The sequence below is a fragment of the Nannospalax galili genome, unplaced genomic scaffold, assembly GCF_000622305.1.
Source record: "Nannospalax galili isolate Female #2095 unplaced genomic scaffold, S.galili_v1.0 scaffold566, whole genome shotgun sequence".
Taxonomy (NCBI): Eukaryota; Metazoa; Chordata; class Mammalia; order Rodentia; family Spalacidae; genus Nannospalax; species Nannospalax galili.
In genome coordinates this window covers 517,280-544,622 of record NW_008355811.1, presented here as the reverse complement: position 1 = coordinate 544,622, position 27,343 = coordinate 517,280, and the positions used below count along the sequence as shown (strand labels likewise).

Sequence of the window (27,343 nt, the reverse complement as noted above, 5' to 3'; positions counted from 1 at the left end):
AAGTGTACCTGTGTTGTGCAATGCCCCGTGGAGGTCAGAAGAGAGTGTCAGATCCCTTGGAACTGGAGGTACAGATGGTTATTAACCACCATGTGGGTGCTGGGAACCAAATCCAGATCCTCTGCAAGGGAAGCCAGTGCTCTTAACTGCTGAGCCATCTCTCCAGCCCCTCAGTGTGCCTCTAGAACTACCCCCTCCTGAAACCTCTCACTATCCTTCCTACCCACTCTGAGCCTTTCCACTCTGGACCACACACAGCAAACCCTTGCTGGATTTTCACCGTGCTCACCACCTGCTACCTTGACATGACCACCAACCTTGCTCCACAGCAGTGACCCAGTGGGGCCTCTCTGTCCCTCTTCCCTGGAACCTTGATCAACCTATAATAGGGACTCTTCCAGGAAACAAATAAGTGACTTTGCTCTGACCCCAGCCTTCCTTGTCCTTTAACATCCACAGGCTCTCAAGGTACTAGCAGCCTCTACCTCTGCACTGGCCCTTCTCCACTCCCCTCCTCTCGCTTGTCCCCCACCACTTGACTCCTGGCTATGCTGAGCAGATGCCTACCACAAGGCCTTGCTTGGCACTGATCTGGTCTCTGGTTTCCTTGGCAGTGGGATTCCCCTTGTCTCTAAGGATCACTCCACAGTTGTTGCACTGATGTTTTGCTAAAACTTATCTGTCACTGTGCTGGATAGCTTTAGTGTCAACTTGACACACCTGGGTTGAGAGAGCCTCAACTGGGGAATTGCCGCCATAGGACTGGCCTGTGGCCATGTCTGTGGGGCGTCTTCTTGATTGTTGAGTGATGTGGGAGAGCCCAGTGCACTGTGGGTGGTGCCACCCCTGGGCAAGTGGGCCTGTGTTGCACAAGAAAGCAGGCTGAACAGGGGCCAGGGAGCAAGCCAGTAAGCAGCGTTCCTCCGTGGCCTGTGCTCCAGCTCCTGCCTTCAGGTTCCTGCCCTAAGTTCCTACCTTGGACTCCTTGATGAACTGTGACCCGGGAGATGTAAGCTGAATAAACCCTTTTCTCCCCAAGATGGTTTTGGTCAGAGTATTTTGTCACAGCAATGAAGAAACAAACTATGACAGTCACCACAAATTCCATTTTGCTACCACATCTCACAGGCTGAGACCCAGCCTAGGGGTAGCAGATAGGAGTGGTACAGCCTGTTCCTCTGGGACTGCATCCTGGTTCCAGGAACAGTGCTCCATAGGCAGCAGGTGTGGAATAAATACTTAGGGACAAATGAGAAAATGTCCTTGCAGGAATTTAAAAAACATATAACCAGAAGCAAATTAAAAACAACCCACTCCAGGGATGTAGGGTTGTAACACATTTTTACCCCTCAGCAAGCTCCAGCAGGCAGCTGTTCTTTATGAGCGAGAGATGGGGCACCAGCATCTGTTCTTTAGAGGTGCTGCACCCCATGGCATGCCCCAAGGCTGCCTTATCTTCTTGACTTCCACCTGAGTGAAATCTGCCACAGTGGAGGAGGCAAGGCTCACTGCTCCTCCCAGAGGCCCCAGTCCCTCCACGTTGCAGTCCTTCCTCATGGAGCTGCAGAGATGGCATGGACTCTCCCAAATTTGCAGAGAAGCCAACTTATAATTGAATTAATGAAAGAAGTGGGCTGCCATTCAGTCTTATTAAGTACTAATTATTCGATTATTGCCATTTAAAGGATGGCTATCCTCTAAAAAGAAAAAAAAAACCATACAAGACAGCCACACAGGATAGAAGGAAGCCAGTTTGGGGTCACAGAGAGGTGGTAACCCCTGTGTGCCCCATGATGGTGGGTGTTTTGTGCCTAGTCACTTTTCCCCTCTGACCTCTGCTTGTACATCCTTAAACATGGAGCCAGGTGTTCTATCACTAAGTGAGATTGGAGAACTGAATCTCACTCAATACAAACAGCTTCCTTTTGTTTCTTCTTTCTTCTCTTCTCCCTCTCTCTCCTTTTTTCTTTCTTTACTCTCTTCTCCTACCCCTAGCTGGCTTCTGCACAGCTCATAGTGATCTTTGATGTTATTCTGAGCCCAAGATTTATAGTTGAGGAGTCAATGCATATGCATGCCATGTGTCACCGTGAATTCAGGAAATGAAAGCAAAGTCCCAGTGTGGGACATCTCTGGGGGCAGGGTGGGTCTGAGCCAGCAAGGACATCCTTCCAGCTGTGACCAGTGCTAACTACAGACATACTACATAGCAATAAGCTCTAGAGTAGTGGCCTCCCAACCCACTTCTTTCCTTATCTTTAACCTAAACTGCCCCCTGGGATTCTTGGGCAGGTAGGTGTTGAAAACAACAGGTGAGGGCTGTGGGGGATGAAATGTATCTCGTGAAGCAGGTACTCTTTTAAGTTGGAGCCACTCAGACCAGTGAAATGATATAGACACTGCTGTGTGGACCCGCCTTGGCCCCACCTCACAGCCCATCTTGGGAGGTGCTTAGGGAGACAGGTGGGGGATTTACTGAGGTTTGAAGATAGTTTTCTGTGAGATCTTATGTGGCTACAGTGTGGTGGCTTCCTTTGGCTGTCAGCCTTCCTGGCAGGTGAATTGTGGCAGTGCCACAATGAGCCCATGACATTCTCCATGTGAAGTCACAGGCCATGTTTGTGCACTAATGGATACCAGTATCATCATACACTCACTTTGGGAATGCTGGGGTTGTGGATCCACTCCTAGGGCCCTGCTCATGCATCCTCCTATGTCCTCCACTGAGAACTCAGGAAAGATCTGGACCAGAAGGAAGTGCTCCTTATGTTTGGTTTGGAGGATGGTGACAGCCCCTGCTCAGAATGAGAAACTGAGGCCCACATTTCTCACAACTATAGGGTGGGAGGTGTTCAGGGTCTCCCAGGAGGGAGAAGACAAGAGGGACCATGTGCTGGGGTCCCACAGAGGCTGGGGAAGGGGGACGGATATATGTGTCCTGTATCTCCCCCAGGGTAAGAGCACAGCATGATGCACCTCTGGAGACAGTTCAGCATCTCTTGGATTTGTGGAGCTCAGCCCCTGCCAGGGCAGCAAGAAAGCAAGCCCACTTCTTGCTGGTCCTTGGGGCAGTTTACCTCCTGGACTTGGTGTCCTGATCAGGATGAGGTAGTGACACCTCCTCTCCTGGAGAGAGGCATGTTGAGAGAGGGACTGCCAGGCCCATCTGAAGGTTGGGATGCTTGGTTAAAGCAGATGTGGACAGGGCTGTGGCAGATGCAGGCTCTGCTATATAGAAACCACCCTTTCTTGCTGACCCTGCAGAGGGGTACAGGGGAGTCAGCAGAGCCCACAGTTTCACCTCTGTGAGGCCATTAGAGGGGTCAGAAGGCCTCTGGTAGGCAGGGCTGGCTGGCTTTTGGCTGGCATCAGTGAGTGGTAAGTTCTGACATCTGGTGGATGATAAGGGATAGGCAGTCCATGTCCTCCTGGAGGAGCAAGTTGCTCTTGCTGTTAGTTGGGACGTATCAGGCTAAGATGGGTTTGGTAGCCCTAGAATGGTTAAAGTCCTAGGGTGGCAGTTGCAGCCAGAGTCTTGCCCTAAGCATGTACCTCCAGCTGCCAGGTCTGTGTGGCCCCTGCCAGTGCTTATTGTTGGTGCTGTGATGACGGGTCAATGGCTATGAATGACAGTGACTGTAAACAGAACAGGATTGGCCACTGTGTCCTGGAGTCAAGGTCTGCGAGGTCACTGGCCATGTTCATATAATTCTTCATCCACATGCACAGCTGCTCAATGAGAGACCACATTTCCCAGCCTCCTGGGCAGTGGATAAACATGGCTATGACACTGAGGTCTGACAGCAGGGACCAGAGCAGAGACAACCAGCTCCCAGGCTGTTGCCTCCACATCTGTCTTCCCCCTAGTCAGCTGGGCAACAATACAGTGAGGCCAGCTTTCTTGGACCATGTGAGTGGATGCATCTTAGCAAAGGCATTTGGAAGTGAGTCCTAGAATTCAAGACAATAAGAGTGGCTTTACCAGCCATACAGTATAGCCTCCACTCTGCAACTCCAATGCTGTAGTCATAGGTGACACTCAAGACAACAGGTGTGGCTGTGTGCCAATAAAACATTATTTATAAAACAAGTGAGGGGCTGGAGGCATCATCTGATGATACCTGTTGCAGAAATGGCAGAGCAACAAGAGACACCCTGGGCTGAGGGTGGGATGGTGGAACTGGGACCCCTGCCTAGTGGCTGCCTGCCTGACCCTCAGGAAGACAAGTGCAGGTATTTGCCATTGTCTGGTCTCTAACACACCTTTGGGTCTGTCTATGGGGTCGAGCAATTATGATGTCTCCCTATTGCCTTGTTATCAGACTACAGGGAATTGCCCTCTCAGTTTGCTTTTGATTGTGGTGAGGCTGAGCAGCTGAATGAGGGGCAGCTGGGCTGTGAGGCCTGGGCCTACTGGGAGGACAGGATGCTGGGCATGATGAGAACACTCCCACCCTCAGCACTAAACAGCTGGGTTTGCTTCTGAGGGTTATGTACAGGGCCTTAGCACATGCGGGTGTGGCTGTCTTCACAGCCAGTTGGGGAACACTGTAGAAAGGCACATGATTTGGCATGGGTGTGCGCTGTCCTCTGTTGTCCTCCCTCAGGCAGAGCCACCTGTCCCAGGACAGTTTGGTTCCTAATGCAGGCTGATGCTGCTGACACTAGATCTCTGCTGTCCAGTGTTACAGGGCCCAGCCCTGAGGTGTGTAGGGCCCAAGCTGCTCTGGGTTTGTGGGGTGGGCAAGGAGGGTTCATCCTGGCTACAGTCCAGGACCTGCCCAACGCCATCTGGAGCACTCGAGGGTCTGAAGGTCTGAGTCTGTGGAGGTGGGGTGGGGGCAGAGGTCAGTGCCGCCCATGTTTGATCCAGTTTCGGATCATCCACTTCTGCCCTGAGCAGCGCTGCACCACCAGCCGCAGCCCGAAGTTGGCATCTTTAGACATCTCCACCTCCAGACACCGACCTGTGTCACGGCTTATAATGGGGCCACTCTGCAGGGGAGGGGCAACTGAGTTAGCTTGGGAATCCAGGACACCTTCCCGATGAGGAATGATCCCAACCCCAACCTGGTCCCTGTACTGCCACCATGCAGACCAACCAAGGAACCCATCACCCTAGCCCATCTGCATCTCTTCTTCCCCATCAGCTAGGCTGCTGCTGCCCTGCTCAGTTCTTTGGGGTTCAAAGAGGTCTCAGGAATACATCCAGTCCCCACCCCAATCTTTTTTCCCAGGTGCCCTTTGGTTCCCTTGAATATTCAGTAGCCCTGTGGTTTCCAAACATCATGGGCTCTGGCTTAAGCCTGTTGCCTTGAGGCATTTCCAACAGGTTTCCCCATGCTGGTCTTCACAGTCCACTCAGCCAGCCTCCTGGAGACTTAGACCCTCAGTGTCTGTGAGGGTGTTTCCAGAGTGGTTAACTCAATAGAGGAAGATGCCCCTTGCATGTTGGCAAATCCATACCATCATATCATCCCATGGGCTGGGGGCTTTGGAATAAAATGTTGAAAGGGAGGAAGCCAGCTAAATGTAGTCTCTCTCTCTCTCTCTCTCTCTCTCTCTCTCTCTCTCTCTCTCTCTTTTCTCTCTCTCTCTCTCTCTCTCTCTCTCTAAAAAAATATTGAAAGAGAGGAAGCCAGCGAAATGTAGTCTCTCTCTCTCTCTCTCTCTCTCTCTCTCTCTCTCTCTCTCTCGTTTCTGTCTCTGTCTGTCTCTCTCCCAGCCCCTTCCCTCCCACCATGATGTGAGCTGTTCTGCTCTGCCACCATAGTAAAATCTCTGGAATCATGAGCCAAAATAGGTCCTTCCTCTCTTAAGCTGTTTCTCTCAGGTATTTGTCACAGCAACAAAGTCTGACTTTCTAGGGCTCATGTGGGGCAGCTGACCCGGCTATCAGCCCAGCCCACTGACCTGGGTGAAGTCCCACAGTCTCTGTGTCGGCCTGGTCACATCCTCACACTTCTTCAGGGTGGGTGTGCGTCCTCGGCCGTCATCCACAAGACATTTGGAGTCAGGCAGGAAGGCTGTGGAGCCCAGAGGGCCCAATTGCAGGAGGCCGTCAGCACTGTAGCGTACCAGCTGGGGAGATGGCAGTGGCAGCAATGGGGCTGAGGTTCAGACTCCAGGTACCTCAGCCCGTCCTCTGCCCAGGCCCTCCCAGAAAACCCTGGACATACAGCTGACCAGGGCCCCCACATGACTGAAACCCCTACTCAGGTGATGCTGCAGTGGCCATGAGGTAACCCTTGGGTCTGCACTGAGGTAGGAGGTAGGTACCCTCTGGGCTTGGGGACCACATGGGCATCCGATTTTGGTAGATGGAGGGGCTAGGACTGGGGTCCTGTTGCTGGCTCAGTCCTGGAGAAGGGAACATTCCAATGCCCAGATAATGGAGCAGAAGCAAGTTACCAGCACCCTGACCTTGGAAAAGTTCTACACCAAGGAAGGAGGCCCATTCAGGGCCACAGACTGGGAGCTAAGGACACCCTTCCCTATCCTACCCCCTGGAGCAGAGCCAGGAGTGCAATCAGTATCTCCAAGGTCAATGACACCTGCAGGGGCCTTGTTGGGGTGTCTTCAGCTGTTCTGTGGCCAAGAGAGTGGAGGCCTATTTGCACCCTGATCCCTGCTCCCTGCCACCTGCTTCTAGTGGCCTGCCATGCTGACAGGAGTGGACAGGCCCATCCTGGGAGTGAGTGGGAGGTCAAGGTTAGGGCACAGCCCAGCTTTGCAATAGGCTGACCAGCCTCTGTGGTATGGGACTCTGTGTAAAACCTGACCCATGACAGGGTGGGAACACCTGGGCCTCAGGGGTGGACTGGGTAGCAGCGGACTCCACATAGCCCCAGGTGGTCCAAAGCTGTCCTTGAGTCATGAACTGAATGTGGCCCCATGGTCAGGTGTGCTGGGGTCCTAATCTGACTGTGCAGTTTTGGGTCACACAGTCCAGGGCTGCTGAGCCCTAGGGCATTCAGGCTAAATAGAAAACAAGCTTCGACCTCAGGAGCCCCCTTGTGCAGACAAAAGGATTTCTGGCCTTAGGCATCAGACTCTGGCCTCCAGGACTGCGAGAGTGGTCCCTGCTATCATGAACCAGCACTGCCCTGTGGTCTTTAGTGGTCACAGAACCCAAGGCTTTCCAGTCCAGGGCAAAGCTTTGCTGGCCCCAGTGTTCCTACAGCCTCCACAGCAACTCTGGCATTTGTGTATGACTGAACTCAACCAGTTTATAAAGAGAAATCATGGACAGGTGGTATCCTACTCAAACAGGGCTCTTGGCCTACTAACCTCTCTGGCAGGGCTTGGTCACACAACCTGGCCCTCCCATCCATCCTGCCACCCTGTTCCACTGTCCCCTAATGGCAGAGAGCTTTTCACAGGCATGGCACCTCATTCAGCCCCTCTGTTCCTCATGAGACTTGTCCTGCCTCATCAGGTTCTCAGGCCCCATCAACACAAAGCGTCTTATCCTGGACCTGAGAAATCGTACCGGCCAGGGCTGATCCACAGATGTTGAAAGACTGTAGAACAGCATTTACATCTCCACTGAAGTACCCTTTTGCCCTCTGGGAGGGGTCAGTCCAGAGCCCTTAATGAGGCCACTATAGTGGGCACCATGAAGGACAGCAACCCCCCCATTGGACTATTGTCTCAAGGCAGGCACCTCATAGCCTAAAATTAACCAGCGATCAGCAGACACTGGCTGTCTCCATGCTGGAGCCAGAAAAACCCAGCCATCTGCCCAGATGGATGTTCAGGAATGAAGCTCAGGTTCAAAGAGGGCCCTGAGCTCTATAGGAAAGGTAGAGGGGGCTATGATCTACTGAGCTCAGCATTCACTGGGAGGCAGCATTGTCAGCAGAAGTGACTAGGACTCTTGGGGCTCTCATTGGGCAGAGGGTTAGTCACCTAGAGGTGTGAACAAGCCCAGCCCTGAGCTGCATGAGGCCCAGGCCAGTTCTGGCAGGCCTCCAAATGATCTGGGCTTGCAAATTCCAGGGTGAGGCTCAGCTGGAAAGAACATAATAGAAACCACAGCTCCCTTTCCTGCATCATGTCTAGACCAGATAACACCTCACCACAGCTTCCATTCAATCCACAAGACTGGCTGAGAAGTGCTGCCCACTGTCCCATTTGGCTGATGAGGAAACTGAGGCATCAGACAGTATGCGACTTGCTAATGTCTGTTTGACCCAAACATCTTGTTCTTAACTTACAGGGACTCTCAGTGGTCTGTCCCGTGCCTGTACTCCCTCCACTGTGGGGTCTGGGAACCACCTACCTGTGAGGACATGCCATGGCATGGGTAGAGGATGGCCCGGTCATCGTCTTCTGCTCCCTGGTCCAAGCAGTAGCCACTGGCTTTACTGTTTCGCACCTACAGAAGCAACAGAAAAACCCCAGGTCACTGAGGAGGATCCCAGGTCTCCCACCCTGTTCCCTCTGTGGCTGACTGTGGGCTGCTAGTGACAGAACAGGTGTGAACCTGACACTGAGACTTTCCTCCCTCAGGATGAGACTCAGGCCTTGGCATCTGCCTACTGCAGGGCAGGTGGTGTGGTATGGGTGGAGAGGAGTTAGAAGGGAAGGAGAGGTGGGAGTTGAGGCTTCCTGGTCACATAGATGTGTGTTCCATGAATGCACAGACTTCAAAAGGTGAGGCTCCCAGTGGAAGTGCTGGATTTGGTCAGTAGAATGGCTTGTGTCACTAGCTTGGAGACATCCATGCTGTGTGGATGCAGCGGTTATTCTGCTTCCAGTGCACTTTGGCCAAGGAATGCAGCAAGAGTAACAGGGGACCCTGCAGGCTCACCTCAGAGCACACACTTGGAATGTCCACTCAAGCTCCCAGCTGAGGGAGGGGTGACATAGCCCAACCAACAGTCAGATGACCTCTAGACTATGGAACAAGCACAGGGATAACCCTCTCTGCAGCCCCTGTCTGGCAAAACCAGTGACCTGGGACTCTGAGCCATCAATGGGAGTCATGTGCTGTTCCACCCTGCTGGATTTCAGGCTGTAGGATATGCAGTAAATTAACCACAGAGCACACCTCCCTGATAGGACTCATGGGTCTGACCCTGGACAGTGGAGGGTTGTGGAGTTTAGGGTGGAGTATGGAGCCACTGACAGTGGGCAGAAGGGCAGCACAGGCAAGCTGGGACAGCAGCTGCTCCACCTGGTGCTTCCAGGTAAGCTGTGTGTCCAAGGGACTGGACTGACTTAGGAGTGACCAAGCTCTAGGGATGGGTGTATCTGCAAGGACTACCCACCAAGCCCCTTTTGTCCTACCCTGAGCCAATGTCTACACCACCTCCCCAAGAGGGGGGTGTCAGGTTGCCCTCGTGCAGCTGAGGAGCTGGGGAACAGAAGGTTGCGGCTTTCTGTGAGGATGCCCTTCTCTCTCTGCGCTGGCTCTGTGGTGGAAGACTCCAGATTCCAGAGCTGGGACAAGGCAGAAACACAGTGCCTTCTCCCTAGCTTTGGAGAAAGCCCTGTGCACAGCTGTGCATTTGGAAATTCATGGTGATACACGGGACTTCATGCACTTGATGTGCTAACACTCAAATGTGTGCATCTGCATGTGTTCATATATGCATGCATTGTGGTGTGGACATAGCTCTGTGGCACCAGAGCACAAATATGTGCACTTCAGTGTGCACACACAAGTTCACTTATCACTCTGCCTTGACAAGTTTTACCTGAACAGGCACTTTCATTGGGACACATATGTACTCATATGTGCACATATACCTCAGTGTGTACTTGTATGGGCTCATGCACAGACATTCGTGCCATAAATTTACACTTGTGCATGTCAGCGAATGAGTACAGGCTGCACACATACATATAAACAAGTACATGCATGCACACAGGTATGAATTCATGTGTATGAATAAATTCATGCACATATGCACCTGGATATGAATGTATATGAATATTCACACAGGGTAACAATGTGTATACATCACATGAATGTGTGCTAACATATGCATGTATTTGTACATATGTGTGATTGTATGTGGCATCCATGCATGTGGATTTAGGTATCTATCAGTGTGTGTGACTGCATGTCTGCAAATACACATGTAAGTACATGTGTGAATGTGCATATGTACACATTCAAGCATGTACACAGGCCTGTTTGAGTATATTTCTGCAAATAAATGTGTGTATTTCCTTGTGGACTCAACAGTGGTGTTATTCATGAACATATGAGTACACCTATGTCCTTTGTGGCATGAATATCTGAGAATGTATATGAGAGTGTACATATATGTGCAAGTAAGGGTCTGGTGTCAGGACACGAGATGTTAGGGTGTGGGATGTTGGACCAAGGGTTTTCAAAGATCTTGGGGCATGGGTGTTAGGGTGTGGGGTGTCAGAGTATAGGTGTTAGGCATAGATGCTGGGGTACTGGGCAGAAAGCCACCCCAGCAGGGCCCTAGTGCAGAGGCAGTACCTCTCCATATGTGAGGGTGTTGTTGTAGACCCTCATCTCAGGGTACACATTCTCCAGGTACCACTTAAAGCTGCGACATTTCAACCTCTGGCGCAGAGCCAACCTCTCGGATACATCCCCGAAGTCCACCCCTGGGTTCTGTGGGGCAGAAGCAGACAGGAAGGTGTGAATGTTGCAGATCCATGGTATCCTATGGTCAGGTCTCTGCCCGTGAGGAGGACTCCAGGGGCCTGGGCCCCCTATCTCTGAAAGCAGTTCCACCTGCAGCCTTGGGCCACCATGGCCTCATCTGTGGTTCCTGACCCAGAGCCCACAGAGGGTCCTGGCTTATCTACACCTGCCCTGCCCTACTCTTCTGCCTGATCTGTGTGGGATTTGCCTATGCTTCAGTGAGGCTCATGATGGGGCCCTGGACTATATGATGTCATCCTGACTCAGCTTGTCTGCTTCTGGGTGCTAGATGGCTGTCAACACAACTGAGCCCCAGACACAGAGGCTTAGGGAACTATAGAGTGGCTGCACTAGGCAGGTGTCACATGTCAGTGCTGGGAGGGATGAGCACTGTCCACATGTTTCCCCAGGAAGGGACCCTACATGGGTTAAGGTAGCCAGGGGTGACCTGGGGAGGGCACCCTGCAGGTCCTGGGTTAAGGTGGCCAGCCTTGTGTATCTCAGCAGGGTTGCAAGGGCATGGTCCTGTCCAGCTGCTCCAGATGACATTATCAAATGCTGGGCATGCTGCCTTGGTAGAGGTGAGTCAATTTAGGAGGATGCAAAGAGAAATTCAAAAATGCAAAGCAGGCCAGGCATTGTGTAGTATATCTGTAACTCCCACACAGGTGAGGTAGAGGCACACTACTGTGACCTCAAGGCCAATTCAGGCTACACAGAGAGACCCTATCCAAAATAAATACATAAATATAAGCATGCACACATGTGCACTGAGTAAGGATGCAAGGTCTAGTCCTGACTATGGGTCTCCATGATGCAGGGATGGACCAGTTGGAGGTGGCTGCTATGGAAATGCTGAGGCAAGACTAAGGGCATGGGTGGCCTCCTTCACTTCCAACCTGTGGTGGTTACTTGTAGCCTGTGAAAATTATCTACAGGCTTGAGAAAGGTGTGGTCCCCATGGCTGGTCTAGTGAGAGCAAGCCCTTTTCCACAGACCCCGGCACCCAGGAGAGGCTGCCTGCCTATGGTCCCAGGATCCCTGAGGCTCTGGCTTTGATGCTTCCCTGGAAGCTATGAGTGTTCCTGTGTCTGTCCATCCCCCGCCCAGAACCCGCCTTACAGTCATGGGGATGTTCCACGCCATGTACACGTGGGACTTGAAGTCATCCATCCACACCTCAGCAGCCCGCAGTGCATTGCGCTTGGCATAGTAGTCAATGTCATTGTTGTATGGCTTCTTGGTGCGCTCGATGTGGGCCACTCGGGAGCAGGGGAGCACCTCCATGCTGCCCCCACACTGCCACACCTGGGGAGGTGGGGGAGGGACCTGGTCAGAGACTGCAGGGACCACCCATCACGCTTGGGTGTCTCTGTTCACAGACCCCAACATGACACCTGAGGGAAGTTGAACCACTGGGGGCTGAAGTTATCAGGGGCCTGGCCACTTGGGGCTTGTTTCAAGGTAAGGTGTCCAAGGAGAAACCACAGGTCATGGCCATATCTAACAAGGCCTGGGCATGAGGCTGCCTCTCCTTTGGGATTTCCTACCATGTTTGATTTCTCTTGCCTGTTGTATGACTACAGATTTAGATCCCATCCACCCCACTTAGTGTTCTGTGTGGTGACTTTCAACAACCACCTCCCCCTAGATACCCAGGTGGCCAGAGTCACTGCTGATTTAGAAAAGGGCACCAGTTTCACAAAGGTTCTGATGCCATTTGAATCTGAAATGTTCATACACACATATAGGCTCATGTTTTAAATACTTTCTTCCCAGTGGGTGGTACTGTTTTGGTAGTCCACTAGGGGTGGCTCTTTAGTGTTATAACCCAGCCCCTGCTTCCAGCTGCATTCTCGGCTTCCCAGTCAACTATGATGTGAGTACCCATCTCATGGTCCTAACACCATAGATAGACTGCCCCTGCTACCATTCCTGCATCACCATAATTGACTGAGACTCCCAATATTGCATCCTAATAAGCATTTGCTCACTCATGATGTTGTTGTTAAGTATTTTAGTCACAGAGATGTGAAGGTAACTAACATATGCAGTCTCCAGTGTCCTAGGAAAACACATGATCCCAATAGAAAGTATAACAGCTGCTCTCTCAGCAAATAAACTCCAAAGACCCTCACCATCTGCATCTCTGCAGAAGAAATGGATTTCATACTTTGGCTTTCTGGGAACAGGAAGTATGTGGTCACTCTAGTCATTTCTCTTCACTCACCCTTAGTTCTCCCAGGCTCTAGGGTAGGTCTTCATTCCAGTCCCATGCTGAGCTACCAGGTGGCTAATTTTATATGTTGCCTTCTCTATGCCTGTTATTTGAGGTTATTTGAGGTGTATTGGGCAAGAGCTGCCTTAGGCCTTCATGTTGAGTACAGTAGGGTATCCTCAGCCACTTGCTGGAGCCAAGAGAGGATACAGGCTGGGGAGAGGAATTTACTCTCAGTCTGTCCCCTGGGATTGGAAAGCAGCATGCCAGTCTTCAGACAGAACTCGAACTGGAACTTGTACCCATAGCTCTCTGAGTTCCAGGTACTGATGCAGACCTTGGGGCTTCTCACCATCCATAGGTGTGAATCTCTTTGTTATGCTGGGTCTGGCCTATGTCCACCTAGGTCTGGTTAGTCTGTTTCTCTAAGGAACTCCTACCAATGCCCCTTTGGTCATGTGCTGCTCACTCCTTCCATCAAAAATAGTGTCATGTAGCTCACCAGGTCAATACCACCATGAACAAGCAGGGTGATGACTTTACACCATTGTGTGGTATCACATGAATTCAACCATGACAGGTGAAATGGGATTTTTGTTAAGGAGTTGATGAATAACCTAAATGTCCCCCAACTGATGAATGAATGGATAGTGAAAATGTGGTACATTTACATAATGGGGTTCTACTCAGTGGTAAAGAAAAACAAAATCATGAAATTTGCAGATTAATTGTTATTCTAAGTGAAGTAACAGACTCAGAAACACAAGTGACATATGTTCTCTCTCATTTGTGGATCTTAGCTCCAAATCCTTAGATGTGAGTCTATATCCTGATGTAATACCAGGAGCCAGGAAAACAGAAGGGAACCATGGGGGGAAAGGGGAAGAAGGAGCTCAAAAGAGGGGGAGACAGTATTATCAAGGGGAAATGGGGGAAATGGGAGTATTTAGCTAGGAAGGGAGGAGAAAGGGTTATACAAGGAACCATGGGGGCAAAGGGGAAGAAGGAGTTCAAGGGAGGGGGATAGTAGGAGGAAATGGGGAAAATTGGAGGTAATTTAACTGGGGAAGAGGAGGGAATGTTATACAGGGGGAGAGAGAGTGGCGATAAATAATGCTTAGGTGGTGTCAAAAACCAGAGGGAAATGTACTAGTTCAAAAGCCTACTGAAAAATACACATACAATATCTGTACCTGAGTGCATGTGTATAACTGAAGGCTGTATAATGAGAAACACGGTGTCAGACAAAAGCAACCTCTCTTCTAGTTGTTGGCCAGGGTAGTCCAAGAGACTCCCAAAATAACACAGGCTATTGCCACAGCCCTTGATTTCCTTCCAGAACTTGAAGGTAAGACCCTATTGCTGAAGTCTGGACATACTTAGGACACAGGATGAGGAGCAATGGAGCTAGAAATGACCTGGAAGCCTCTTTCCTGAAGACTAGCTCTCATGGTAAAAAAGGACACTATGAAAGGGAGAAAACCCCACTGTAAAGTCTAATAACTACAACAATGACTAGCATAGCAAACTCTCTATTGATGTAGTAGTAGCACTTTTATCTTGGGGGTAATCAACAATTATCCAATTGGGCTTAAGGCCTGCTCAATGGGAGGGAACTCATGTGTGGTGCTGTAAACGTAGCCAAATATACATGGCTTGAGAGGTCATAGATCCTAGAGAAAAACCTATGTCTGTCAAACTCTAGACAAATGTAATTTCTTACTGTATGCTAAGAATGTATCCTTATAATTACAATTAGTACACCTCTCACCACTCATCAAAGAAGCTTATTTTTGCAAAAGATGAACACTATGACTGAGTTCCACAACTAGTTAAGCACAGAAAATTAAGTGTCTGTGAGATGCCCAGCTCTAACACATCTATAATGCAACCTCTACAGCTGAGGATCAGGAAGCATAGCAGAAGAGGGTGTGGAGAGAATATTAATGCATCTCTTAACTCTTACCAGTGAAGCTTTGTGCAACTGTTGGTGATTAACACAGAGAGCCACAACTGGCCAAAATGTAAAGAATAAGAGACTACAGAGTGTGTGTCCCTGGATAGGACTGTTTTTTTATTAAACCTCTGCCTCAGGGACCATTGCAGAAGAGGGGGTAGAAAGACTGTAAGAGCCAGGGGAGGTGGATGACCACAAGGAAACATAGTTTTCCAGGAGGCTGGGAACTTGCTCAGATGAACTTACAGTAATGGTGACAGCATGCACAAGACCCATGCAAACTCAAACCAGACAAAAACCCAGCGTAGATGTGGGGAAATGGGTAAGAAGTCCCAAACTTAGGTGAGGAACTATTTGCAACAGATCACTGCTGGATGGGGGAGAGTTAGTCTTCTTTAAGGGAGTGATGCTGGATGGGTTGACAAGGCTCCAGTGGATGGACTCACCCTGAGGGACATTGGGAACACAAATTTGACTCAGTAGGCCTTAACATATATGACAGGATGTATGAAATCCAGTGGGGGGACTCTTGGAGGGTGAAAATAGGGGAGGGGAGAGGGTCTAAATATGATCAAGATATTTTGTATGAAATGCACAGAAGTTCAATAAAATTTTTAAAAAGAGTTGATGAATTTCACAGGCATAGTCATTCTTCACCACGGTGACAAATACTCAAGAGAAGCAACTTCAATGATGAAAGATGTATTTTGACTCTTGGTTCTAGAGGTTTCAGTCCACAGTCACTTGGTTTAATTGCTGTGGGCCTGAGGTGGGACTGAGCCATGTAGTAGGAGCAAAGCTGCTTACCTCATGGTCAGGAAGCAGACAGGGAAGCATAGAGAGGGACCTGGGACATAATGCATTCCCCCAAGGGTCTGCCCCCTGTGACCTGCTTCCTCCAGCAAAGCCCCACCTCCTTAGAGCTCCTAGTACCTCCCCAAACAGCACCACCAGCTGGGACCAAGCCTTCAGGCACATTCCATATTCACATCACAACACAGGAATAAACATGAAGGAATAGACAAGGAAATTCTAGGTAGATAGTGGAACATCAATGCTAGACATTAAAATATTTTATAAAACTGGAGCTGGAGAGATGGCTCAGCGGTTAAGAGCACTGACTGCTCTTGCAGAGGACCCGGGTTCGATTCCCAGGACCCACGTGGTGGCTGTGAACCATCCTTAACCCCAGTTCCAGGGGAATCCGAAGCCCTCTCTGACCTCCACAGCATTGCATGATACAGGTGCACTCACATACATGCAGGTAATATACTCATACACATAAAATAAAAATAATAAATAAAATATTTTTAAAAATATTTTCTAAAACAATGAGACAATGGCTAAAAGGAGAAAGTTCAGGGGCTGGAGAGATGGCTCAGCAGTTAAGAACACTGGCTGTTCTTGCAGAAGACCCGGGTTCGAATCCCAGCACCCACATGGCAGCTAACAATGGATCCAACAGCCCCTTCTGTCCTCTGAGGGCATTGCACGACATTGGTGCACTTACCTACATGCAGGCAGTACACACATACACATAAAAATAATAAATAGAATATTTAAAAATGAGAAAGTTCAAAACATGTATGTGTACACATACATATACATATAGACACACATGCACACAGCACACTACAGAGGAGGCTTCTCCAGTGGCAAAAGATGGAGAGACCTCTATTTAAAATTTTTAGGTAATTCTTGTGTGTATTAGGGTTTTGCCTGCATGTATGTAGGTGCACTATGTACATACAATGCCTACAGAGGCAAGAAGAGACCCCTGGAACTGGATTTACAGTCATATAGACAATTGTTAGCCACAAACAAACACACATCAAACATATCCATACACAGACACACATTACACATCCCACACATGTACATGCACACACATATACCACACACACACCACACTCACATACATATATACTCACTGAAATATATCATACACATAAACACATACATCATTTGGGGGCAGAAGGAAGGTCCGGTATTTGTATCAAAAGCTGAACAAACACAGGGCTCATCTGGCAGGGACATTCCATTTCCAGAAATGTATCATAAGGAGTTAACTGAGCTGTGGGGGCAGTCTGACAGAGCCATCTCTTCAGGGCTGGTGACACAAGAAAGTCACAAATGCCTGCCAGTCAGGTACTAGAGCCAGTAACCTCTGAATAGCTAAGGGGTGGTGGTGTGGAATAAGACAAGGAACTATGGATAAATGTCCACAGCTGATTTGCCATTCAAGCAGATCACGACAAGGAAGCCTGCAGGACCACAGCCAAGAAATGCACACAACACATAGTAATGCCTGGTGTACACACAATTTAATGTGTGAACATACACACATTCACAGGATCACAGCTAAGACATGCATACAAACAACATAGTAATGCTTGATGTACTTGTTCTAATAAATGCATGTGCACATGCATATCCACAGGGAGGCTCTGAGCAAGGGAACACGGCATGCCTCATACTGACAGAGGGAACTGTGGGTGATTTCAATTCTACTCGAGCCAGTGTGACTCCTGTTTGTTTACATTAGAACACTTTCATAAAGGAAAGTAAAACAGTATTTATGAAGGTTGTCACATCATGGAAATTAGCATCTTCATATGCTCGCTGCACTCCAGGTGCTGTGAGCTCCCACTGCATCTGATTCTTAAACAGTTCCAGGAGTTAGTTCTTTTGTGCTTCTCTATGACAGATGGGGAAACTGAGGCTGATAGAGAAGGTAGCACAACAGGTGAGAAAGCAGAGGTAGGCTCCAAATGTAAGTCTGAAAAGTTTTGGAAGACACAATACCTATGGTGGCTTCTTCACAAAGATACTAGTTAGCAGATATTCTCCAAACCCTTCCTTCAGGTAGTGCTTGCTCCCCATACCTGGGGCTTGTTGAAGGTTGGCAGGTGAGGAAGCTCAACTTGTGGCCATCACTTGCTCTATGGACTGCTGGAGTGTGAGGTGCACCCCTCCATTATCAGGCCTCATGTTATTATCAGATAACAATGCCTCTGTGGCTGGAACATGCTCTTCCTGAAAGTAGCTCTGTAGAACAAGAGTAGGGTTTCACAGTCCCCTCTTTGTCCTCCTTTTTGCCCACCACTCCAGGGCCTCTCATAAAAATCAGTTCTGAGGTTAAGCAGGTTCCCATGGGATGGGGTCCTGGGCCAGAAGTGACTTTCAAGTACAGGATGGAAAGTGGACCCAGCTCTTAGAGTGGCAGTGACTGCAGTTTAAGAGGCAGGAGCAAATGCTTTCCAATTCCTGCTGTGGCTTTCCTGACTGCACTGTCTCTGCTAAGATTTTGTCCTGACCTTTATTAAACCTAATGGACGCCACAGAGTCATTTCCCCCTAATTGACTCCAGGACTTTCCTCATTAGGGGACAGCTCAGCTGGCATTTTTACAATCACAGGAATGAAAACTGACCTGAGACCATGGTGTTCCTCTAATTGGACTGTATCAATCAGAGCAGCTGTATGGGCCACAGTATTAACCATAGGTCAGAGACATCAGGTGCAGGAGGGTGGGAGGCAGAGAACAAGTTCTGTGGCTTCAAGCCAACGACTTGAACAGGGACACACACCCCTCCACACACTGCCCACCACAGGACCTCTGCACTGCTGTCCCTCTTCCAGGGATACTTTGCCCTGCTGGCCTCACAACTTGGCTGGCTCCCACTGCTCCTCCATGTCTCTGTTCAGGGGTCACCCTCAGTGTCCCTCATCTTCCCTTCCTTCCCCAGGTACATGTTCTTTGGTTGTAGCATGTACAGGCCCATAGGTTTTTTTGGTAGGGGGGCTGGGTTTTCCTTACCCTTCCAAGTCCATGCCCTGGCCCTCTTGTTCAGGATGGCTCCTGCATTCATCCCTGAGCTACAATATCACCAACTGTGTGCACCATGGTGACCTCAAGGGCACACTGTGAGTGAAATTCTAGGCAAGGACTCTACCACTAAGCTACATTCCCAGGCTTTATGTGAGTGAAATTCTTATAAGGGAGAGAGAAGAGGAGATAGGAAATCAAATATGAGCAATTAGTTGTGAGGATTAAGTACCATTAGAGATATGTAGCAGAGGCAGAGGGAGCAGGCCATACTCCAGGGTGGTATCTGGGGCCTAAGAAAGCACCTGTGCTGAGTCAAACAACAGGAGGGTGCCAGCTGAGAGAGCACGTTTCAGTTGTGTGTCAGACCTGAGATAATCATCATGCTGTGACCACTTATATTAGGGTGTCTCAGCTGCTCCTGCAGGTGGGTAGCTTAGCAGTACCCTGCTTTCAACAACCCTGTCACCTTAGCCCTTAACTCTGCTGCACTTCCCAAGAAATTTCCAGAGGCAATACCGCCACGGCCCAAACAACACCGCCAGGCAAGCAGCAAGGCCAGCCCTGGGCACTCCAGACAGACCACAGCTGTGGCTACCATGTGGCTGTAATTTTCACTGAGAAGGTCTATGTGAGGCAGAGCAGCCTGTTACTTTCTGGGTGCTGGTCAGCTGTAAGCACTGTGAGAACATACTAAACAGTGTTAATGATAATGATATGTCTTTACTGTAAGCCCCCCATTGACATCGGGTGCTAGGTGATTTGACACCCTGATTGACAGCTACATAGACCTTTCTTGGCATCCCACCTACCTTGAGTGAGGGCTATCAGCCAAGCAGCTGGCTGAACTTCCCTCATGGCAGCCTGGCTGACTTGAACATCATAGACGCCTTGAGGAAACCACACAGCACCACAACTGCTTGCTGCCAAAGTATAACTCCAGTTCCTGGAGGCCCCATTTCAACTATGACTGCTCCAAACAGCCTGTGCCCAACTTTTTACTGTCACATACCTTATTGAACTCTTAAATTACCCACAACCATTTCTATCCAGACCAGTGAGGAAGCATTTTTCCAGTAGCTTAGCAGGCCTGTGACTGGAACAAATATCAGTCTTCATTTGTGTGAGGGGCTGCTGATTGGTGCAAGAGAAGCTACGCTGTGATTGATATTAACACAGTCCCTCATTTGTATAAAGGATGGCAGTAATTGGTGCAAGCTCTCCTACCACTTTCTGGCTATATAAACAAGCCTTTGGTTCACTTTGTGAATCAGCGGGGAGACACGTGTGACCCTTGGTGTGGGAACATCAGGCTGACAGGTAACTTGAAGGGAGGGCTATGGTGGCAGGACAGTGGAGGCAGCCATAGAACAGGCAGCAAGAACACGAGACAGCACAAGAGTTTCATGGAGTGACCAGGGAAAGTGACAAGGAATGGAAGCAACAGAGACAACACAGGAGGGCAGAGATGCATAGCAATGAGAGTAGGCTGAGAGCTGGGGCTGGAGAAAGACAGAAGAAAGGAGGCTGTGGAAATTTCTGGTTGCCAGAAGAGTTGCAGATAGCTGCCAAGCCTTAGGGGCCAAGAGCCTGATATCCAGGCCTGAGAGCTCTGATTCTTGTCACTGTAGGCCTAAGAGTCCCAGGGCTGCTAGAGTTGGAGTGCTGCCTTGCTAGAAGGTCTGCCCACAGCTGCTATGCACTGTTGCTAGAAACTGAGGATACAGAAGCTGCCAAGCACCAGGGCTGCTGGCAGTTAAGGTCCAGGGCAATAAACCTCTAGCTGGAGTGTCCAGAGCTATACGGTTTAGCCTTCTGAAGGGCCTGGACCCATAGACCTTTGGGTCTGACAGTCCATCCCCCAAGCCTCAGGCACTCATACCCAGAACAGCAAGCACTGAAAGAGCATCTTCTCACTATTCATGATTCCTATCTGGGTAGAGTATAAGGCCCTGGAAAGCTGTTGGTAATACTGTGAGCCTGTTCCTCATCTTGTGTGTGTGTGTGTGTGTGTGTGTGTGTGTGTGTGTGTGTACACATACACACTCAAGGTCAGACAGACCTTTCAAATGTAAATGTCACATCCCTCTCCAACATGGATCTCAGCCTTGGTGATCAATCACACCAGATCCCATGAATATATTAACTGTGACAGGCCAGTAATTCTCAGAGGCACCACAGTCACATCCAGGTTCCCAGAGGAGAAGAGGGAAGGGGTGTGGGCTCTGGCCAGGCAGAGGCAGCTGTCATCCCACCCGGTTGGCAATAGGGCTTTTGGACTTGAGAGATGTCCAAAATTAATCCTGGTTGTCAACTTGATGGAGTAGAAAATCACCGTACAAACAGATCTCTGGGCATGTCCGTGAGGGAGTTTCTAGATTGGGTTAATTGAGGGAATCCACCTTGAATATGGGTGACACCATCCCATGTGCTGGAGTCTCAGACTGAATAGAAAGGAGAATGAGCTGAGCAGCAGCATTCGTCTCTCTCTGCTTCCTGACTGTGGATGCCATGTGACCAGCTGCCTCATGTTCCTACTGCCATGATTTCCCCACCAGGCTGGACTGCATCCTCAAACTGTGAGCCAGAACAAGCCCTTCCTTCCTCAAGTTGTTTCTTGTTGGGCAATGAGAAAAGTGACTAGGCAGGAGACTAAAGCAGAGCCCAGAGACACAGCATGTGGCTCCACCAAGACCCCAAGGCCTGGATATGGCAGCAGCTCCCACCAGGGCTGGCCTCATCTAGAAGCTTCCTCCATCCTATTTGGCTGTTACTGGGCCCCAGGCAGGTGGAACAGACCCACTGTCTCTCTGTACATGATAGTTCATCTTCTCTAGCCTTAGATGTTACTGGCCTGTGTCCACTGTACTTAGAGGTTGGTTCCATTTGGTCCCTTAGACTAACTTCTGGAGGGAGGACTGTCTAAGGCATAGGGAAAGCAGGACACATGGAAGGGGACTAGATGAGGATTTGACCAACACAAGCTGATTCTAGGTACACTGGTGGCAAAGCCCCAGGAAGAAGGCTGGTTCCCTCACGCATACCACATACAGCCTCGGGAGGTTCACAGTCTAGTGTAGGCCTGGCGTACATGACCTCATTTGGCCCCATCAACCTCCATTCCTGAGCCTTACTAGCACAAGAAGAGCCTGGACCCTCAGGCTTCAAATCCAGTCACATTCTGGCTCAGCCTCTTCTCTCCAGTGAGGTCCCCAGCTGAAGGTTGCAGTCATGCCTGTAGGCCACAGTCATGCCTGTGGGCTGCAGTAATATCTCTGCCAGAGTGATGGGGCTGCAGGGACAAGTTCTGAAGGGGCCTTAGGGTGCTGTGGGGGCGTAACTACAGACAGTCCCAAAGCAACTGCAGTTCCTCTATTCTGTATTGACTCAGGACCAATACAATACAGTCAAGCCACCTTCCACCCCTCATTCAGCTGCCCACCACCAAACACCGCTGGCCTCCCTCAGGATTGTCCAGAGTCTGAGAAGCTGGTTCACTCCCTGCCTCTAACTCCTTATGGATTCTTCTCCATGCTGTCTTGTCCCCACCATCTAGCCTATTTCATCCCTGAGCCACAGGGCAGAGGGCTCCTAGAAGAGGACATCAGGCTGAGCCTTGGAGCCTTATGGACTAGGTGTGTATCCTTCCACCTCCGAGCCAAGACCACACAAGCTTTGGGAGTATCCCAGGCTGCCTCAGGGATCTTGCACCTGCAAATTCTTGCCTGTCACACCCCTGCCTTGCTGTCCAGGTTCCTTCTGTGGTTCCCTGGAGTCTTTCCCTGATGTTCTATTTGTGGGCAGTGTCCCTTGTCTCCTCCCTGCCTTATTTTCCCCTCTGCCTTCCCTCTAAGTGGCACCCTTTCTTCTCTCTAGTCACTCCCTCCCCTAGGTGCCAGGCTTTGGGAAAGCAGATCCTTCTTTCCTGTTCCCTCTGTGTCCATAAAACCTAGCTGCGAGATTCTCAGCACATGGGCTGGTGGTCCCAGGAGGCCCAGTGCCCTGGAGAAACAAGAGCAAAGGCTCTGGACAAGTGGCTGCATGTGGGCTTATGGGTGCTGAATCTCCACTCTACAACACAGGGGCTCTCTGTCCACCTTCTGCAGCAAGGCCTCTGTGCCAAGTTCTGCCTGGTAACTATACTACAGACTATCCCCATACTCCCAAACAGGGTACCCCTATGGGAATGGATTTTGGTGACTTTCCCCTCCAACCAATGTGATGGGAACAGTGCACAGGCAATTGGAAGACCAACTTCTTTCCCGCCATGATCACTTGGTACCCTGAGGATGAAACTTGTCTAGCAGCACCACCAGACAATGATGCAGAACATAATGGACTGGAGCATAAATGGATATACGGGCTCCATCTACTGTGATCAGTTCACAGACAGGACTTCTGGTCTTGTCACTGTAGAGATTCTGAGACGGGCTCCCATTGGGTCTTTGTCTTGGCTGGGCTAATACAGAGTTCTAAGCAGCCTGAGTTTCAATTGTAGGCAGTCTTAGCTCCCCAGAGCACAACTACCTTGGGCCCACTCACCCGCATCCCCAGCTCGATGTTCTCTGCACCATACACCTCCATGCCTGGGTCTAGCAGGCCGATGTCCCCGAAGTACTCCCGGTCCACCACAAATGAGCAACCGATCATGGCAGGTGTCCTGGGGAAGGAGAAACACCAAATGAAGGTGTCACCAGAGTGAGGCCCTGAGCCTCATCTGTCAGGTATTGAGCCTGTAAGACCCCAGCCTCTTTCTGCCCCACAGCATCTCTGCATTTTGTGTCCCTACCCACACCATTGTGCCTTCTAAGCAGCCATTTCTCTAGCTGCCATGGACTTGTCCTGTGTGCCCTAGGCCCTTCAGAACAGCACAGGCCAGAGTCCAAGAGCTCACTTTGGTTGTGTGATTTCAACAGAAGACAGTGACGTTGCCTTAAACACTGTTTCTCACCTGTGAATCCCTGGCCTACCTCCTTCAATGCTTTGTCCTGTCTGTGTATCAGTGTTCAGGGCTGCAGAGGACAGTTATGTAGGTTAAGCAATATTCAGTCTGAATGACCTGTGCAGCTATGGGCAACAGACTGCCAATTGTACCATTAGCCATACAATAATTCAGTTTAAATTCACATACTTAAAGGTGGCAGCAAATAGCCTTATGCTGTATTGGTTAAATCATTAATGGATGCAGTAATATGTTTTCTTAATAGGCATCAAAAATCCATCAAGGTGTGCATTCCTGGGAAGTGGTGACATGGAGAGGCCATGTCCAAAACAGGACCCAGAGGGAGTGGAGAATAAGTGGTTGGCCACCTTGGTGACATTGCACTCATGAATAGATGGGTGCCAGGCAGGATGAAAAAGAGTCCACAAAGAGGAATAAAAGGCAGTGCCTATGCACCACGGACCATAAGCTACATGTAGACCATGAGCCTCGTGCCACATTTTGATCTTCTAGGTTTTGCATGAAAGATTTTGCCTCAGAACAGATGCAATTCCTTCAACCATCCAGAGATTAGTCTCCCCAGGCCCAGGGTGCACTGAGGGACTTGGGTAAAGCCAGTGGAGGTGCCTCCAGGGCTCAGCTTCTCACTCCCCTGCAGACCCAAGTCTCTCCAATAAACAGAAGGAAAAGACATTGGTCTGCATCATAATCTAATAGAAGCATTCTGCCCTCAGTGACTCACAAGGTAGAAATAAACACCCATTTAAGAAGGACGGTGGCATTAAAAAGCAATTGTTCTTTTATTTGTGCAAAGATACAATTTGTTCTGTGATTAGGTTTTGTTCACAAAGCTAACAGTAATGAAATTTTAATACTGCCTTTGATTTTTAATATCCAACACTGGATCATTAAGGTATGGTCCCAATGTACAACAGGTATGTCTCTCATCTTCTTAACAACAATAATCTCAGGGTGATTTCTGACAAAGAGAAGAGTCAAATTCCTACCAAGGCTATTATAGCCGGTAATGACTTTTTATTATTGCTCAGTTCCAAAATAAACTTAAACTCATGAGGCAACAGTGGCAGGATCAGCTGGCACCGAATTTATTTGCATGAGAAATTCTCATCATGATTACAGAAGAGGGCAGAACTGAGGGATGCCTTGGCTGAAGGATTCTCAGGTGGGGGTGTCCTGGTCATGAGAGGGATGACTCCCACTTCTGGGTCATCCTGAAGCATTTAGGGGACAGCAAGACATAGCAACAGGTCCTCTAGGGTCCTAATCAGGGTATTTGCTTATCTCAATTCCTGACCTCCTGCTTCTAGTTCTGTCTTCTGGGCTTTTATGATCTGCCAGGCTCCTGTGGGTTTTGTTGATATATTAAAAATGGATCAACCCAAATGGTTTCTGTGGTTGACTGGTTAAACAAACAGTGGTCTCTGCATATGGTTTTCAGCCATAAAGAAATATGTCCTGCTGCCAAGAGTCAGACCACACCATGGAATGGCCAAGAAGAAATTGCCTTTTGATGATCACATTTGGGCCCTGGCTCATAGGTTCCCTCACACACCTCTTACTTCTCTTCCCTATGTCTCTCTCATTTGCTTCTGTTGATTCTAGCATTGTGTAAAGCTGGACCCAAACATTCTATTCCAATTATATATTTGGAAACTGCAGAGGTGACTCTGAGACTTCCTGGAGCCACAACCAGTGCTCTATGGGCACCTGACATGCAGAAGCTATGGCTCTGAGCAGAGACCAGAAGCAGTCAGTTCAGAACCAGTTTTCAAAACTGGGAAAGTTTTATTGTTTGGCTGTTGGAAGGTACTTTTTCCTTAGGAACTGGTCACTTTTTTTTTTTTTTTTTAAAGTTCTAAGACAATGTTATTAGAGTTTAAAAGAAAAACCCCAGGACAGCAAGATGTAAATTTTGGCAGCTCTCCAGAAGAGGAAGATAAAGAGAAAAAGTCACGTGATTTAAGTTGACATGGTAGACAAACATGTGGCTCATGATGGGGAGAAGGGCTTCAGAGAAAGAGCAAAGATATAAAACACGTTGGGACGTGTTAGAGACAGCACACCAGCAGCAGGAAGAAAGACAGAAAAGAAGAAAAAGGAAAAGTTGTGCTTTTCTGAAAGCCAGGCAGAGCCGCATGGCAACTCTGTTGCAATTGCATCAGGGGCAAGCTTTCTGGGAAAGAAGAGTATATTAACTCACTAAAGGGTTAATTATTCCTCCCATCTCTTTAGCATGGCATTCAGTGAATTGAAATCTTGAGGGGTGGTCCATTAGTCAGGTGATTGATTGGTCCAACTGGATTCATTCTTCAGGAAGGAGACAATGGTATGTCTCCACCCACAGGTAGATTTCATTCTTTGGCCTGTACACTTTTGAGGAATCAGCATACATCTTGTGTGAGGGGAGGTGATCTTGGTCAGAATCATGAATAAACAGTCCAGATCATCAACTGTGAGAGAAGCCATGCTTGACGGCGATTTTGCCTGTTCTTGACCATACAGAGTGAGGGAGGTGATGTCTGTCAGGGCTCTGTCTGGTGATTCCTGGTCCTCCAAACTGAGGAGAGTGATGTGTGACAGCATTCTTCCTGTTACTCCAGAGACTATAGAGCTAAGGAAGTGACAGTCAACAGGATTATTCCTCTCCTGTTGCTCCTGATGCAACACTTATGAGGGAGGCAATTTCTGACAGGATTCTCCCCAGTCTCTCCTCATACTCCAGTGTAAGGGAAGTGATGTCTGACAGGACTCCCCCCTGTTGCTCCTGATACAACACTATGAGGGAGGTGATTTCTGACAAGATTCTCCCGTCTCTCCTCAGACTCTAGTATGAAGGATGTATATGTGACATTATCCCCCCATTGCTCCTGATGCAACACTGTGAGGGAGGTTCTTTCTGACAGGATTCTCCCTATCTCTCCTCATACTCCAGTGTGAGGGAGGTTATGTCTGACAGGTTCTCTCCCCTGTCTCTCCTCATACTCCAGAGTGAAGGAGGTTATGTCTGACAGATTCTCCCCTGTTGCTCCTGATCCAACACTGTGAGGGAGGTGATTTCTGACAGGATTTTCCCCAGTCTCTCCTCATACTCCAGTGTGAGGGAGGTGATGTCTGATTGGATTCTGCCTTGTTACACTGAAGCAGGATAGACATCAATACAAGGACAGTGATACACACCAGATGTATCACCATCCCCAAGGGCAAACATGAGGGAGATGATATCTAACAGGATCATCCTCCATGATGCCTGATCCTCCAGAGTAAAGGAGATGACATCTAAAAGGGGTCACTGGGTCATGAACATTTGGGTTGTTTACACATTGAGTCTGTTATTTTAAAAATTGCTGTTTTAAGCACTTATACATAAGCCTTTTGGTGGACTTTTTTCATTTATTTTGACAAACCTGCCAGGACAGAATTCTGGATTATAAACAAAGTTTAAAAAAAAATTTTTTTTTTTTACAAGAGACTGCCAGTTCTCTAAAGTGGCTTTCCCATTTATTATACTTCTACCAGGTAGGCATGAGCTTCCACATTTTCCACCCCTTAGTATGGTCAATTTTCATTTTAGCCATTCTGGTGGGTTTATAGTTGTGTCTCATGGAGGTTTCAATTTGTATCTTTTTGACTGGGGTTTCTGTCAAGCATCTTTCCAGTGGCTGGCCATGTGCCCATCCTCTTTGTGTGGTATCTGTTACACTGTCCCCATTGGTTAGCTGGTTTCTAGCATAGGGTTTAACA

The 27,343-nt window shown here is 49.0% G+C and overlaps 1 protein-coding gene across 3 annotated transcripts in view; it reads right to left on the bottom strand.

The window, feature by feature from the left end:
• Positions 1-1,653: 1,653 nt before the first annotated feature.
• The window catches only part of Galnt9 (polypeptide N-acetylgalactosaminyltransferase 9), a 79,683-nt gene continuing 53,993 nt past the window's right edge, over positions 1,654-27,343 (bottom strand). The window contains exons 6-11 of one of the 3 annotated variants that reach the window (XM_008853738.2): positions 23,182-23,299; positions 11,759-11,944; positions 10,466-10,603; positions 8,285-8,380; positions 5,914-6,081; positions 1,654-4,995 (exon numbers count right to left, since the gene is read on the bottom strand). In XM_008853738.2, coding sequence (XP_008851960.1) covers positions 4,849-4,995; positions 5,914-6,081; positions 8,285-8,380; positions 10,466-10,603; positions 11,759-11,944; positions 23,182-23,299 — 853 coding nt within the window. In that variant the 3' untranslated portion in view covers positions 1,654-4,848. The remainder of the gene's footprint in view (positions 4,996-5,913; positions 6,082-8,284; positions 8,381-10,465; positions 10,604-11,758; positions 11,945-23,181; positions 23,300-27,343) is intronic. The other 2 variants (XM_008853739.2, XM_008853740.2) reach the window with 2 other exon arrangements.